The 16,978-nt window shown below is 38.1% G+C and overlaps 1 protein-coding gene across 1 annotated transcript; it reads right to left on the minus strand.

Moving 5' to 3' along the window:
- Nucleotides 1-889: 889 nt before the first annotated feature.
- LOC147381941 (uracil phosphoribosyltransferase-like) lies at nt 890-15,841 on the minus strand. The gene is given in 13 exon segments (XM_086429775.1): nt 890-1,202; nt 1,322-1,369; nt 1,466-1,521; nt 1,624-1,691; nt 1,864-1,925; nt 8,063-8,076; nt 8,078-8,112; nt 8,536-8,617; nt 8,778-8,855; nt 9,578-9,636; nt 15,210-15,288; nt 15,390-15,527; nt 15,614-15,841. Coding segments are annotated over 13 exon segments (879 nt in total). The 5' UTR covers nt 15,722-15,841; the 3' UTR covers nt 890-1,150.
- Between the last annotated feature and the right edge of the window lie 1,137 nt (nt 15,842-16,978).

Genomic DNA, 16,978 nt, shown 5'->3' on the forward strand with positions numbered 1-16,978 from the left:
AATGCACATTGAGCCCTACTCAACATCATGATTAGCGTCACCAAATCAATCAATTCTTACATTATTAACAATCACCAATTATTCTGACTCGAAAATTCACTCGGCTGACGTGGCAAATGCACAGAATCGTAGATCTTTTTCCATGAGTTTCCCAAAGAAAAAGATCTATAGTTTTGTGCCCTTGCCATGCCGGCCGAGTGAGAAAATTTTTGAGTCAGAAAGTCACGGCTCATTAACGATATAAAAAGATTAGAGAGCTGCTGTTGGGTACCCCAACTTTTACTTATTACACCCCAAGTAAAAAATAATAAATAATAAAAGAGTCTAATTGAGAACAAGTAAAAGTTTGTTAGGTCTCCCTATTTTATTTTATTTTTCCATCTTTTTTTTTAAAGGTTTAGGATTTATATGAGCCTAATTCCTAATTGTAAGCAACTAAAATTGTTTAACCAAGTGTTTTGTAAGCTAAAATCTTTGTACTGTTGATTAAGCTAAATTTGTGGTTTAATGACATGACATTAATATGATATTCATATAGGCTATGCATCTCTCTCTCTCTCTCTCTGTATTGGGAGCAGAAGGAAAGTGTTGATTCCAACCACAAAATCAATTGAGGCACACCTACGGTAGCAGAAAAAAACCATATCTCACGCATTGTTGAGGCTCGGAAACATTGTGGAAACATTATTTATTAATCGTGGGTATTTTAGCACCTGACTTGTTAGATACAAGTATCCAAGAATGCATTATGTATGGGTGGGGTGGGGTGGAAAGCAGTCCTTTATACTTGGCATATATTATTATTGCCAGGATGAAAGAAAATGTTGTTAGGTAGAAGGCATGTACTGATGATAAGAAATCTACATATTTGGCCAAGATGCAAACACTCGAAAATTTTCAGTTTTCTTCTCAAATGTGAACAAGTCTCTTTCTTTCGGTTGCTAAATACTAGCCATCCAAACCACGACTCCTCCTAAGAAGTGAACTAGTGAAGAAAATCATCTAAACACACACTACTTATAACTCGCAGTTCACTCTTTTAAAGTAAAAGTAAAGTAAAAACGATTGGGAAGGTAAATGAAAAGCCAATGCAATTGGCGGAAGCTCAAAATCTCGCGGACATCAGCTCAAAGCATTTACTTCAAGAGCTTCATGTGCCAAAGCTACGGTCTCCTGCGTCTCCCAGTCCAGGAATTATAAACCTAATAATAAGGAACTTTAAAGTGTTAAGGTTCACAAATATTAAAAATGTTTTGAACACAACTGCAATACATACTTGCAATCATTCAAATGCATGCATACAAGTCAAAGAAGAACCTACCCTTTTTCATTTACGGTGGGATCGATGGTCCCTGTGTATATATGAAGCCTGAAAAATATTATTTAAAAAAAACAAAATTAATTAATTAATTTTCAGGAGAACTGTCAAAAACAATGCCTGATAATTGAGTTGGCTTTATTTTACCCAGGGAAATTCTCGCTGAGCTTCTGAAGAGCCGGAGGAGCAGCTATGGCAGATACCTGCGGAAATTAGAAGCTTGTTATTCTCTTAAAAATGGAAAAATGAAAAAATGAAAAAAAAAAAAAATGGTATGGACTTCAATGGTGAGCCAATTTATTTACCACTTTTATCTGCTTGCTGGCAACTCCAAGATCCCTCAACAAACCCAGTGCTGCGACAATGGTGCCACCTGAAATTCATTTTCACAAGACATTGGGTGTTACACTTCAAATCAAACTTTAACACAAAGAGATGCTACTTCAATTAGAATTACCATATAAATAATATAATAATAAAAGTATTGAAATTGACTGACATGAAGCTAACTGCAAATTCATCAGAAATTATGTACATATATATACCTGTCGCCAGTATAGGATCCACAACAAGTACACGAGATCCTTCAGGAAGATTATCAGGTAACCTGCACAAAGCCCTACTGAGTCTTAAATGTCCTAAACCCTAATCTATGACAAATAGAAATATTTATGCCAAATCCTAAAAGAACTCATATTAGGAAATTGTTGGAGATCCCCTAATTATGATCTTGGATGAATAACGATATCCCTAGCGGACCCAAATAGATGAATAGAATCCTCCTTCCTTAAGATAGAGGGAACAACCATCCATGCTTAGTTTCATACTGTTCTCAAGGGTGCTTCAAACTATGTGAGAACAAGTCAGAGGGGAATGACAAGTTGGCATCAACACCCTCCCTAACTCTCACTACTGATAAACACGTTCGACCCCCTTTGATGTGAAAGCCCATTTTTAGGAGCCATTACTTTGATATTCTTGAATGCATTAAGTTAATAAATAAATAAATAAAAACCCTTATTTTTTCCCCTCAAATGCCTACAAGAAGGTTAAATAAAGACGATTTTTAAAGGTGATAATAATTTTATAGGTTCTTCTTGTCATTTAAAAGCCTGCCAGCACCTAGTTACTGATCTTATTAAAAAAATGCCTACCTATAAAACCAAAACAAACAAAACAATGTGCAATCAATTTCAAAAGAAAAAAGAAAAAAAAACTATGAATCTCTATGAAACCAGAACCATAACCATAACAAAGCTCCTGAAAGAAGTAAGTACTAAAGGTGGAATGAGCAGTGAAATGGGAAAAAGAAACAAGTTCAAAGCAAGTGGAGTGGCTAAACTTATTGCCAACATAGAATCACATAAAGCAGATATTGGGACCTCTGAAATCCCGCCTAATGACTTGATCCATTCTAAGAATTTTCCTCATTGATGTGCACCAAATGAAATAAGCGACCTTTGGGGCTCAAATAGCCACAGTCGACTCAAGGACATTCCAAGCAAGGATAGATGATTGGAAGCCTTCATTTAGCAAACAATTACTAAATATTGTATTCTTTCAAAGAAACTTAATCAACGTGCGGAGAGTTGTTCCCACGTCCTAGAAAATCCTTGAAAAGCACAAAAAAAAAAAAATAGGAATCCAAGATTCCTAATAATAACCTCTTGAAGGGATTGTGACTTCCCTTCAAAGTTCTGAACATTCATCTCGTTTTAGGTGCCCTAGTGCACATCAAATGAAGTCATATTCCAAAGGATCCATTCTATGTCGACATTCGTTCTGCCTACTCCACTCGTCTTGTTCCCCACCCTTTGTTCCAACTGTATCCCAAAAAATGATCCAGCCACAATTCACGAATCATATCAAGCAGTTTCACCGACACCCCACCAACAAAGAACGGATTCGCTGACTTTAGTACAAGAGAAGTGCAGAGATAGGGAAACACCAAGAGTACGAAAAAAGGATACAAAAAGGAACCATACCTCATAAACAAAGTCGCAATGCACTAAAAGATGATTGATAGATTTGCCACTTGATTTAATATAAAAACAATAGCCAATAGAGATTATTCCCATAACTTGGATTTGATTTAAGGTTAAGATTTTGCCTTTTTTTTTTTTTTTTTTTTTAAGTTGCAGTCCAAACAATAAAATTACTTTAGAAGGAATTTTTAGTCCCCAGATTACAGTAGCAGGAAAAACATGATTGGAATTAAAATCGAGCATCTAATAGAAAGATCTAATAGAGAACTTACCGTCACGCCTACAAGTTCACACCCTTCGATCCTCCATAGAAGGAAAACTAGGAACAATGAAAATAAAATGGATAAGGTTTACGACTTTCTTGAGTCCCAAAAGTCCTAATTATTGAAAAGCCTCTCTTGAGTTCGAAATCCCAAGATAGCTAACCACCCCTCCCCCATCATAAAGTTAAGCACCAACAACCATTTCTTTGATGATAATGAAAACAAACCTGAAGCAACGCCTGGAGGGGATCCTCCCAAAAAACACTTGATTCCCATTCTCCACACAATCCATTTTTGAAAATCTAGGACTTTACTGGTTCCCTTCCAAATGTTACACCTAAAAGATGATCTTATCTCACTTCCCACCCAAGGTCGCTCTCGAGTCTCTACCCATACTTACCCTTGACCACCCTTTTCCATAGATTATCTTGGTCAATCCTGAATCTTGGAAGCTATTTCTCCCATCAAAGAAGAATTCTAAAGTATAAATTTTTTTAAAGCCAAAATTGTATTCCTTCTTGTGAAATTTACGACTAGCATCCTTATCATTCCATAAGAAGTCCCTAACGAGTTTCCGCAAGTGTGTTTCCACACTCTTTGCCATAGAAAATAGGGAGAAGAGAAAGTAGATCGGAATGCTAGCTAGAAAATTCTTAACCAAGGTCAGTTTGCCCATTCAGATAAGTATCTAAGTTTCAACGATCCAAACATCTTCCCCACACGCTCAATGATAAAATCCCAAATGGTCGAGGATCTATAAGTTGTTCAGGGGGCGAAATAAGATGGAGGAAAGACTCCATTTGACAACCTATACACCCAACAAGTGTTAATTGACCAACTACTCTAAAAGAGTGATCTGTTGGAGAGGGAGAAAACTATGAATATAAGAGGGTCATAGAGCTTAATTGTGGAGGAAAATATATACTCAACACTCCCCTCCCTCATAGGGTGGAAAGAATCGAACCCGTGACCTATATGAATCTAGCGCTCTGATACCATGCTAACCAACCAACTGCTCCCAAAGACCGATCTGTTGGAGAGGGGGAGAACTATGAATATACGAGGGTCACAGGGCTTAATTGGGGTATGAGTACACAAGAAAGTGAATATTTGCATTGAGCTAACTCCAAAAATCTCACACCAAACATTTCATTTAGTGACACAATTGATAACCAGCATCATAATCATTGTCATCATGGATTTGTTCATCGTTTCAATTCTATCCAAAGCCTTGTCTTTTTTTAAAGGAAGTGTCCAAATCTGGTCATTATAGTTCAGTACATGTCCTTGACCTCCACTTGTCCTTTTATAACCATCAACCTTCAAGTTCCTCTTCTCGATAGTTTTGTGGCTTGTATATGTTGCACATGATGAAAGCATAGGAATTGACTCTCCTTTTGTATCACCCATTGGGCCAATACATTTTCATGAATGTGTTCAGATCTAATCTATCTTCCTAGGCTTTCATTACATGTACTCAGAAACCATTGAGTGAAAAAAACGATGGAGAGAAAAAGTTTTTTTATTTCCTTAACCCTAATTAGGCTTTAAAGTGAAATTACAAAGACTAATAAATGGAAAAGACAAAAAAGGACAAAAGATTAAAAGATTAAAAATCTAATAAAACAGAATTATTCAACACTCCCCCTCAAGTTGGTGCATGGATATCAACAACGCCAACTTGGACAAGACAACCTTCAAAGGTGTTTTACTAACACCTTTAGTAAGAATATCGGCGAGTTGCTGAGATGTCGGAACAAACGGAGTACAAATTTGTCCAGAAACAATCTTCTCTCTAATGAAATGTCGATCAACTTCGATATGTTTCGTTCTGTCATGCTGAACTGATTTGCTGCTATGTTAATGGCTGATTTATTATCACAATATAGTGAAAAAGGAGCTGTTACGGGAAGACACAAGTCAGTTAATAAGGTTTTGAGCCACAACAACTCACACACTCCAAGTGCCATAGCTCTGTACTCTGATTCAGCACTGGATCATACTCTTTTCTTGCGGCACTGTAAGGGCAAAACTGTCGCTCTAATTGTTTATGTGGATGATATTGTCTTTACTGGAGATGATAGTGCTGGCATTACCGCGGTTAAATCTTACTTAGACCGTCAGTTTGAGATTAAGGACCTTGGCCATCTTCGCTATTTTTTGGGTATTGAGGTTGCACGGTCCAACTGTGGTATATTTATCTCTCAACGTAAATATGTTCTTGATTTACTCCGTGACTCTGGTCAGCTTGGTTCTCGTCCCGTTGATACTCCTATTGAGCAGAATCACAGGTTGGCTGATTCTGAGGGGGAGTATCTTTTAGATATTGGCCAGTATCAACGTCTTGTGGAAAATTGATCTACTTGTCTATGACTCGCCCCGACATTGCCTATGCTGTTAGTGTCGTAAGTTAGTTTATGCACTCGCCTCGAACATCTCATCTTAATGCTGTCTATCGTATCCTTAAATATCTTAAGGGATGTCCTGGTCGAGGTATTTTGTTTAGTAATCATGGTCATTTTTGCATTGAGGCGTGGACAGATGCCGATTATACTGGGTCAGTGAATGATAGACGATCCACTTCGGGGTACTGTACTAAAGTTGGTGGTAACTTGGTAACTTGGTGTAGTAAAAAGCAGGATGTGGTTTCTCGATCCAGTGCTGAGTCAGAGTACAGAGCTATGGCACTTGGAGTGTGTGAGTTGTTGTGGCTCAAGACCTTATTAACTGACTTGTGTCTTCGACGTGTAGGCAGAGACCCACTGGGAGGCTGTGGAGAAGGTAGGCGAGCAAGCATGTCGGAGTGGTCTCCTGAAGAATGAGGTAAGGCAGCTGTGCGACGACTTTCATCAGCCAGTACATAAGAATACGCAGTCTGTAAGGACGGAAACGGATCCATACCCAAATAATGGAACTCTCGCATACTCAAACTCATCCCGGAGACCGGTTAGAAACTGAAAGACTCGATTCTTATCCCGAATCGACGCATATAATCCCTCATCAGAAGGGTCCTTCCACGCATAGGACGAGGAATAGAAGGTTAACTCTTCCCATCGAGCACGTAGTTGTGATATGTATGTAGTGACTGAAGAGTCACCTTGAGAGAGGCGGGAAATCTCACGCTCCAAGTTAAAAATGCGGACATTGTTTTGACGTTGCGAGTAGATGCTCTTAGCGAATCCCATATTTGTTTTGCTGTTGTGGAGAACATAAAACCTGTCGCAATATGCTATTGCATAGAATCATTAGCAAATCAGTTGGAGTAATTAGGGTCGGTCAATGCAGGTTGTTTGTCCATCCCTGTGAGGTAACCGATTTTTCCTTTTCCACCAATGAACATTTCAACCGATCTTGCCAAAAGAAGATAATTGGGACCATCTAATTTCACTGTAGTAATTTGAATGCCTGGAAAGTCGGTCGAATTAGAGGGAAGACCACCCGATCCATTACTATTACCAGTGATTGAGGAAGAAGACGCCTCAGAGGCCATCAAAGAGTAGATGGGCTTTGGTTTGAAGAGAGTTAAAAAAGAAACTGATCGCAGCACCCTAAAGGTGGCAATACACGATCGTAAGAGGCGTGGAAGATGATTAAATACTGTTGTAGGTGACCTGAACAACCTTCAAACCAATAGTGGGACACCAAAGAGTGGTTCTGCCGTTGTCGTAGGCCTCAAATAGTGGTCCAGTGGCTGTCACGTGCCCCAGAACTTCCCAAACAGCAACTTGCTGTTGTTGTGCTCTACTAATAATGGACTGATAGCCAGAAAAAAAAATAGCAACTTTTGTTGCTACAGCCTCCTAAACAGCACTTGCTGTTGCCTGGCAGTCAAAAAAGAAAAAAACATAGCACTGTTGTTGCTACAGAACTTCCCAAACAGCACTTGCTGTTGCCTGACAGCCAGAAAAAAAATAGCAACTGTTGTTGCTACAGCCTCCTAAACAGCACCTGCTGTTGCCTGGCAGCCAGAAAAAAGTAGCATTGTTGTTGCTACAGCCTCCTAAGCAGCACTGTTGTTGCTACAGCCTCCTAAACAGCATCTACTGTTGTCACAACCCAATAACCAACCAATAGCTTTTGCCGCAGCCCACCAGACATTCACCTACTGTTGCTACAGCCCACTAAACAGCACCTGCTGTTGCTGTAGCACAATAATCAGCCAACTGTTGTTGCTGCAAGGAGGAAAGGATGGGAGAGAGGGAGGAGATGATGGAACCTAGCTGTGATACCAAGTGAAAAAAACGATGGAGAGAAAAAGTTTTTTTTTTCATTAACCCTAATTAGGCTTTAAGTGAAATTACAAAGACTAATAAATGGAAAAGACAAAAAGGACAAAAGATTTAAAAGATTAAAAAATCTAATAAAACAGAATTATTCAACACATTGCATGTGTAAATGAATCTCATATCAATATAGGAATGAATACCTAGTATGATAGGTAAAAAAAGACAAGCAATAACAAAAGATATAAAAAAAACAAGGAGATATTCTCTTACTTGTTCAAATATAATAGTTGGCTGAAGTGTCTCCTCATCTCTGCTTATTCCTATTGTTGCAAAGGTAAACACAACACATCAAGTACAGAGAGACAATCAAACCACCTCAAGAAAATATATGCAATCTCATCATAGAATCATTATATTGCATGAAACAAATGTAGAATGTCGTAGATGATGTGGTTTAAAATGATAATGTTTAAATAAGTATAATGCTCAATAGCAATCTAAAGAAAAATGCTCCATCTTCTGACTATTTAAGATGATATTCATGAGCAATATTGACGTGAGAATAAAAATGCCATTTTCACAGATTAAAAGATTACAGCAATCCCCAGGCTTAGCAAATGAAGACTTTGCCTTCTTTCTTTCTCTCTTTCTTCTTCTTTTTTTTCATTATTTTTTTGATAGGTAAAAGAAAATTTCATTAAAAGGTGTGGTCGAGATGACCATACGAACATACTGTTTCTTACCCAAATGATAGGTCTTAGTTGCTGGCAAGATCGACGATGCATGCTCGACAAGGGCAAGACCAGCTCTCAAGATGGGGACAATCTTCCACGTAACAAGTATCAAGTATCAGCTATAAAACTCAATAAAACAATGAATTGCCAGGTTCACAAAAAATTTCTATCCTTTTCTTTTCTTCAGGAAACACTCGAATTCTAACCAAAGATTGGTCTAGATTTCACTTGTATGACGACTTCATACTAACCGTCACAGGCTCCCTTGGATCAATAAATTCAACAGAGGCAACACCCATTGGAGTCTGAATCTCCCCAGTAACAGTAGGCTGCCAGCAATCAAACCACAGAAACTGTGAGTCATAATATGAGTAGACACAAAGGACATGACGAACTAAAGAACAAGGGTGGACACAAGTTTCCGTCTGTATGTATTTCTACCACATCTTTCTTTTACTTTTCTAGGCCCAGTTTTCTACCAGATTAGCAAACCTTACATTATGTTAAATTGAACAACAAGAAGGGCACAAAAAGTGATGTGAGCTACAATTATGCTATTTGCACATGAGAATATGTCAGAAAAATTATTTCAAGAATAATGCTTGAGAAATAAATGTAATTCCCTATTTATTCTAGAAAGAATCCATTTTGATCAGATTCTAATGTGGCATACAAAATCTTCAGGTTCCATACAAATTCTAATGTTCTCACATAATTTTGTTCTATAGTGGTACAGCTTTGCATAGCCTCCTAGTAATGTTTTTCCAGCTCTCAAGCTCTTTTATCCATGTTTTACCGAGAGGAATTCCTTTAATTTATTAAAAAAAAAAAAAAAAACAGCTGTCTGTAAGTGCTCTTAACACACAAACAAATATAAATATGCAATGCCCATGTGTAACAAATGTCAATCGAAAAGTTCCATATACTCTGCATTCGTGTTTATATCTTTTTCAAATTAGGAACTACCTTTAGTGTCGAAACAAATAGAATATGACAAATAATATTCATAGTGACACCATCGATAACATGAATTTACTGAAGATCAACTCACCAGCCAATCCCTCGAAGCTTCATAGATAAGTAGCCTCCCCAGCTCCGCCATCGCATTTTCTGATCAACAGAATCATATAGATCTTAACAGCGTCCAATAAAACCACCTCATACAGAAGTTATCTTACGCAGAAAATGGGATAATATGTACATATGCCCACCATATGTATTGATCACACTGACAAATACTTCAGTTATTGATTTGAGAAAGAAATGCACAGATGCACAATAGCACAAAGAAATACTTCACTTCTTGATTGTAGCAAGGAATGGCACAAATGCCAATCATTCGACAATTTTCCAAATTGCATAAAAATGCTAACTGTCAAATCTATGGCCTTGAGATACATACTCTCGAAAGATGCTTCCTTCTCTGGTGAGACCCAAAGCTCTTTCTTTGCTTCAAAAGGTGGTCTCATCTTCTTCTTTGACAAGACTACTCCGAAGAGACACCGGTGTGGTGCCTGCAAAGGACACTCTGGAAATCAGGTTAAATTGATAAAGAGGAAGAGAAGAGACCACGTGTTGGGCAAGGACACCAGTGTGAGGCTTGCAAAAGACACTCCAGCTGTTAAACTAATTGAGAAAGAGGGAGAGGAGATGGAGAAGAAAGGTTGCAGAGCAAATATTAGTTTATCTGTGAAATCTCAAAGTGAACCACAGAGGTCCCTTAGTCTTTGCTCTCCTCCTTATAAGAGAAAAATAGAACGAAGGTTGTAAAAGCAGACCATCAACCACCTAACAGGTGACAAGCAGCCCACTGGTTTGTACCCCTCCACAAGTGAGCGTCAACCTCAATAACCAAAGTATCACCTCAGGAAGTCTGAAGATGCACCTCGGATTGCCCAAAGAAATGACGCATTGTTCCTCTTTATGGAAAAGGTGATCATGATGGGGCCTTTTAGCAATTTCATAGCCCAAAAGGGCTGACGATCTCGCTAGTGTTTTTTGTTTTTATTTTTGTTTTTGAAGAATTGAGGATGCAACATGTATGCAAGGTCTTCTTGGGACCTACCTACAGAGTCATTGGCCAAGCTCTTTGATTGACGAGTAGCTTTTTCTGAGTCATCTTGAGTATTATAAGAGCCCCTAGGTCCTCAAGCATTAAGTCATGGGGGCACCTCGACCACAAGGCAGCCATGTGTTGTGACCTAAGGGGAGGACATCTTGGCCTGGTATGCGGTCGAAGTGTTTGGTTCTTGTGAGAGGACACCTCGGTCTAGTGAAAGGCCCAAGGCATTTGATTTTTAAGTGTGGCACCATGGCATGTGGAGGCCAAGGTGCCTATCTTGGCAGGTATTTTGGCCATTTAACTCTAATCAAGGTGATGGTCATAAACTAAGTCTTATTGTTCAGTTGTTGGACGGGCTGGGGTTGGTTGTTAACAAAGTTGACATGAATCTTAAGGTGACATGTAAATGGCAGACTGTGTAGAAATCCAACCCCCACAATTTCCCCCTCTTGAAACCTCAAATCTTAGAGAATTGAATGTGCTAAGAAGGTCAAGTTGATTTCCAATTGTCTCCATGGTTGCTTCAACTTTAGCGCCAAGACAACATGTAGCACAACCCAATTGTCTGAAGATAGCCCAAGGTATTAATTGCCTTCGGTTAGTATGAGAAACCATCCCCTCTATAAAATTGAGAGTGGGGGCTCATTTCTTTTTTTTCAGTATTGATTAGGAGAAGTCATACGAAGAGGATAGGGATTCATGAGCTTTGTTTTTGAAGGTGATTTCCGACCAGAGGCAGAGCTAGTAAAGAGTCTGTGGGGGAAATTGCCCCCACAAAACTTGAGGTAACCCTGTATTTTCAACTAACTACATGCCTCATTTGCCCCCAGCCCCTCACCTCCCTTCCTATTTGACCACACTGCCCCCCCCCTTTTTTTTTTTTTTTTTTCAGTTTTTGAAGATGACCTTACCTCTTGACTGGGCTTTCTCTAATAGACTAATTGGAAAAGACCTAAATATCCTTTACATCAACTTCCAATCAAAAACCTCTAAATTTCTCCCCAAAACCATTCATCTTCAAGCTCTTCAATTGTACCATTAACTATAGTTTGCCCCCACTACAATAAAATCCTGGCTTTACCCCTGTTTTCGACAACCCATTTATAGTAGAAATTCTGACAAGTTAAATCCTCCTCCACTCTCTTTCTGATTAAGCATATTTTTTTGTTGGTCTTGGTGCTTAGAGCTTTTTATTTTTTTTAAAAAAACTTTAAGAAATGTCTGTGGCACTGCTAATTATGGACCAACCTTGAGAGAGGCAAGGGAACTCTTCGGAATTCCCAAGAACGGGTTGATCAACTTTTCCCTTATTTCAAATGACTCATCCATCTGAGAGGACAAATGTATCCTTTACCTCAATCAAATGTGTTTTATTTAAAGGGAACACCACCCTTTCCAAGTGAATGGGCAGATCTTCAGGATAGTGTTCGGGGTGGATGCTCTGATAAGGGTATGACCTCGATGTCCAAAAGATCATGCAGCAGTACTATTTCAAGGTCGAACCAACAAGATAGGTCGTGCTACTACCTTGGTCCAAGGAAGAAGTTGCTAGCCTTGATCATTGGGTCAAAGGAGCACGATAAAAGGTGGTACTTGAACTCGATCATTGTTTCCAATAACTACGAGATTAGCTACATTCCCAAGGAGTGTCTTTTTGGTTTCAAGGGTAATAGGCAATCAAGAAGTTGTAGTTACCATGGATTTATATTTTTGTGGATATTATTTGCAAATAGGGCGGATTTGTATTTTCTAATATGGATTGTTACCCTCTTTATGTAAGTGCCTCGGCTAGTGATAGACCTAAGCTTGACGTGTGAGCCACCAAGTGAGATTTTGTAGTCCAAGCTCTCAACCTCGAAGAAGAGTTGAGGCATTACCACACCTCTTTCAAATTCTACTCTTCGTGTCACCAGCCACCTCCAAAGAAGCAAAGGGGGAGAGTTGAGCCACCACCCGCCAAGGTGACCATTGCCTTACCAACATGGCTTTTGCACTAAACAAAATGCCAAGTTGCCAACTTGATGCTTCAAGTAGAGAAAAACTTAGATAGTAGCCAAGCTTCTTCCACCAACATTCCGACTACTTAGTTGGTCATAAAGGATTGCTTTTTTCTCCACACTTATGGTGATACAACTAAAAAAAAAGGTCGATGTCCAGAATATCTAAGACGCCCTTTTCTATTACCTCTAGGTCCATCTTGACGACTAGGCTAAGGTCTACGAGTAGGGGCGGAGCCAGGATTTTCTTGTAGTGGGGGCAAACTATGGTTAGTTGTATAGTTGAAGAACTTGAAGATGAATGGTTTTAGGGAGAAATTCAGAGGTTTTTGGTTAGAAGTTGAAGAAAATGATATTTATGTCATTTCCAATTAGTATATGAGAAGGCCCTATCAAGAGGCAATGTCATCAACAAAAAGTTGAAAGGGAGGGGAATTGCCAATTGCCCCCACCGGCTCCTTACCAGTTCCACCCCTGTCTACAAGGAGCTCAATGTTAGCTCAACGATGAGAAGTATAAGGCGACATAGGCTCGTAACAAGGAGGAGTCAAGAATGGTGCTAGTGTTGCAATGAGGAAAAAGATTTGCTTAGACAACACATGTGAAAAAAGAAGAGGACGTTGCCATGATTGAGGCGAGGGGACTGTGGAGGTGCCTACAGTCTGTAGCCCGCAATGAGGATGTTGTTGAGGTTGAGGCTGCAATTACTGATGTTGTTATGATCGACGCCGAGGAGGCTCCCTACCAGCTTGGCTAGGAGACCCAAGGGCCTCAAGCATTTAGTCATGGAACACCTCGACCAAGTGTGGAATGAGGTGTTTGGTTCCTTGGGGAATACACCTCGATCTAGTGAAAAGGCTGAGGTATTTGATATTTTGGGTGGCACCTCAGTCTAGTAGGGCAATATGCATCCTAGGTAGGTATTTTAGTCATTTAGCTTCGTCCAAGGTGATTGCCATAGATCTTTTGTCTCATGTTTGGTTCGCAAATAGGTTGGTGTTGATCGTCAACAGTGTTTCATGAATCTTGAGGCAATGGGTGTAAGGCAAACTGGGTGTGTAGAAATCTGACTACAAAAAAAAACCAAGATCATCCAATAAAATCAAACAAAAATGGGAACCATCAAAAGGAAAGTCAACAACCAACCTTCAAAACACCAAATATAGAGAGGGCGATCTCTGAACCTAACTCCAACTAAGCTTCATTTTTAAGACATCCCTTTATATCAATATTCACACAATCAAATATATAAGGGAAGAGAAATTCTCTAAATCAATATTTACCTTTTCTAAATACCTATTTTATCCCCCCCTTTCATAAATGCCATTTATGTTCTTCTCTTTTCATAAAACATGTTTTTTTTTTTTTTTGAAAAGTGTAATATATTGAGAAGAGGGGAAAATGATTACAAGGAGACCAAGGATGCCTTACAAAGAGCAGCAAGCAAAAGAAAACAAAAAAAAAAAATTAATGATTACATAGAGAATTCCATCTAAACACAAAATCATCAAAAGTAATCCCCGCAAATTCTATGTGTAGTTTTGACCAAAGGTATAAAGAGCCCAAGATCTCCAAGAAATCTACATGAGAGTTCTAATCTTACAATTGAACACCCTGTTATTTCTCTTGTTCCACACCCACCATACAATAGCCGATGGTAGCATAGCCCACAAGAGTATTTTTTTGGAGTGGAGAGCATTACTAGCCCACTCAGCTAATAATGAGGAGAACTTACAAGGAAAGACCCAAGTTATACGAAAAAGACCAAGGAAATTTTACCAAATATTATGAGCGAAGGGGCAATGAATTAAGATATGATCAACAATTTCCCTATCCCTCAAGCAAAGAGGGCAGCAGTTAGGGGTGACCCAACCTCGAACGATCAAGTTATCCATCGTGAGGATCTTACCTAGGGAAGCCAACCAAACAAAAAAGGAAATTTTGGAAGGAACTGATTTCAACCAAATGATGAACCCTTGTCCCCTACTTATTTTAAATTACTTTCATGTAATGTTTCAAAAATCCAATCAAACCAGTTGTTCAACAAAGTTTGTTGAAATTTTTTAATAAAATACGCTTGATTAGTAAACCACCAATCTGTTAGTTAATCAATGCATTTTGAAGTGCATAAAAAGCCTCTTTATTTTCAATCTGTTAATGGCAAGCAAGTAACTGTTGCAATCAACATTTTTGACAAGTGTTTGATTTGAAGTTTTCTCTAATTTGTTAGAGGAGGGGAACTTATGTTTTCTCCATTTCAAGACCTTAAAATGACCTTTAGCCTACAATAACTAGTCTTGCTTAATGTATTTTTCTTGATTTTTTTAATGAAAGATACAAACATTAAATTGTTTTATGTTAATAACCACTTGGACCAAATAGAGCATTGTCATATTTTTCCTACAAAATAACCATTTGTTATCTCAAGAATTTGAAAAAGATGCCAATTTGATGGAAAAATAAATTTGAAAACGTGGGTCGGAGATGCTCTAAAGCAAGTCGTTGCCCTAATTTTCAGCTAAGAAGATTATTTAGTTCTTCTTCTCTAACCAAAAAAAATTTGTACCCAAGCAACAAAAGATAAGATATAATAACAATAAATAAATAAAAACTCCACTACTTACTGAAGATGGGGCAAAGAGTCTGTTCATTTCTAAGAACAGCTACCCAATGTTTAATCAACGGATGAGGCGGAACAAATACCTGCAAATCCCAATAAAAAACAATCACAAACGAATAATCAAATTAGGATTTTGGAATGAAAAAAAAAAAGAAAAAAAGAAGATAAAGATCTACATAACTACCAGCATTCTATCATCTGAAATCGATCTCTCCTCAGTCGCAGTTTGAGCTTTCACAATGAAGCAACCTCGACTTCCATTCGAACAAAGCGAATGAGACGACCAAGAAATCATTGGTGTTTCCATTGACAACAAATTGAACTGCAGAAACAGAATCAAAACTAGGGTTCCGAGCTTCTAATTTCGATTTATATAGTAAAATAGGCATATAAAGGGGGGAAAATTACCTTTTTGGAAAGATTGAGGGGAAGAGCCGTGCGAATGCTGGAACGTATCGCCGAAACTTTAGGCGTATCAGAAAGAAAATGAAGCGGAGAATTAATGAAGCAAGCCATGCAAGCTGAGATACAGATCGGTACAAAAAGCAAAAAGAAAAACAGAGAGAGATGTAAGAAACCGAATTAATGAAGTATGAAAAATGGAGCCAATTCCCTGAAAAGGATAACCGTTCCAGCTACTCAGTCAGGTCAGGTGGGTTAAATTACAAGAAAGCCTCTGTATATCTATAGACTTACTGAATACCTTACCAGAGTAGATTCTTTAAGCTACTCTAGTGCCCAGTGGACACCCCAACTTTTTGTTATTAAACTCCAATTTCTTAAAAGATGAGAGTTACTATTCCCACACCAACTATGCAACCACAATTCTCTTAAAGATTTAAACAAGTTCTTACAAAGATTTTGCTCAAATTATAATCTCAACATTATAACATTCATTCAAACAATTTCAATAGTTGTTTACAATCATGATTAGGTTTATATAAAATCTTAAACTCTCAAAAAATTAAACATAATCTGTTTAGATAGCATAAAGATGTTTAATTCCCATCGCTAGTAAGATGGTTCTAAAAATTACAAAGAGAGAAGAAATCACAATGTCTAGGTCATGACTATGGTACAAAAGGTGCACACAACAATTAGTGTTTGTCACTCGATTTATGCAAGGCATTCAATTTGCTGCAATATCGACCCCTCTGAATGAGAATTACCCAATTCCACATAAAACAAAATTTAATGGTTTTCAGATCCTTTGTTAAAAAAAGAACAAAGTTGCTGCATAGACCTGGGAGATGTAGGTGAGATATGATGCTCTAAGAGGTTAGTGTGAAATTTTGTGTGAAATTCTTAATTTCCAATTCAAAATTTAAATCTTGCAAATAAATAATTAACATGTGCATTAACTCCAACAATTGATGCAAATATCATATCATAGCCGTTCGTCCTAAATGTAGTGTCAAAACATATAACATCACCAAAAAAGTTATAGTCAATTATCGACTTAGCATCACAGCAAAAACATGCACATATGTTGTTGTCTTCATTTATCTGTATCGAGTAGAAAAATGATATGTTATTTTTCTATTTTTCCTTGAAATAAGTCAAAAGACTTTGTGCATCTCCTTTTTTTTTTAATTTGAATAACAATCCAAATAGATGAAATTTAGGTTCTAAGACCCTCCAGCTTCTTTACGAAGATGTGAGAATATTTCACCAGTTCGTATCCCCGCAGTGTATGTATTGGAAATTAGAGTAGCTTGAGCGGGCTCGATATTTCTCTAGGATCTCAACAAAAGCACCTTATGGGAAGCACAA

This window comes from Akebia trifoliata, unplaced genomic scaffold (genome assembly GCF_017979445.1).
Source record: "Akebia trifoliata isolate Shusen 1 unplaced genomic scaffold, ASM1797944v1 Contig00131_ERROPOS169462, whole genome shotgun sequence".
Lineage (NCBI taxonomy): Eukaryota > Viridiplantae > Streptophyta > Magnoliopsida > Ranunculales > Lardizabalaceae > Akebia > Akebia trifoliata.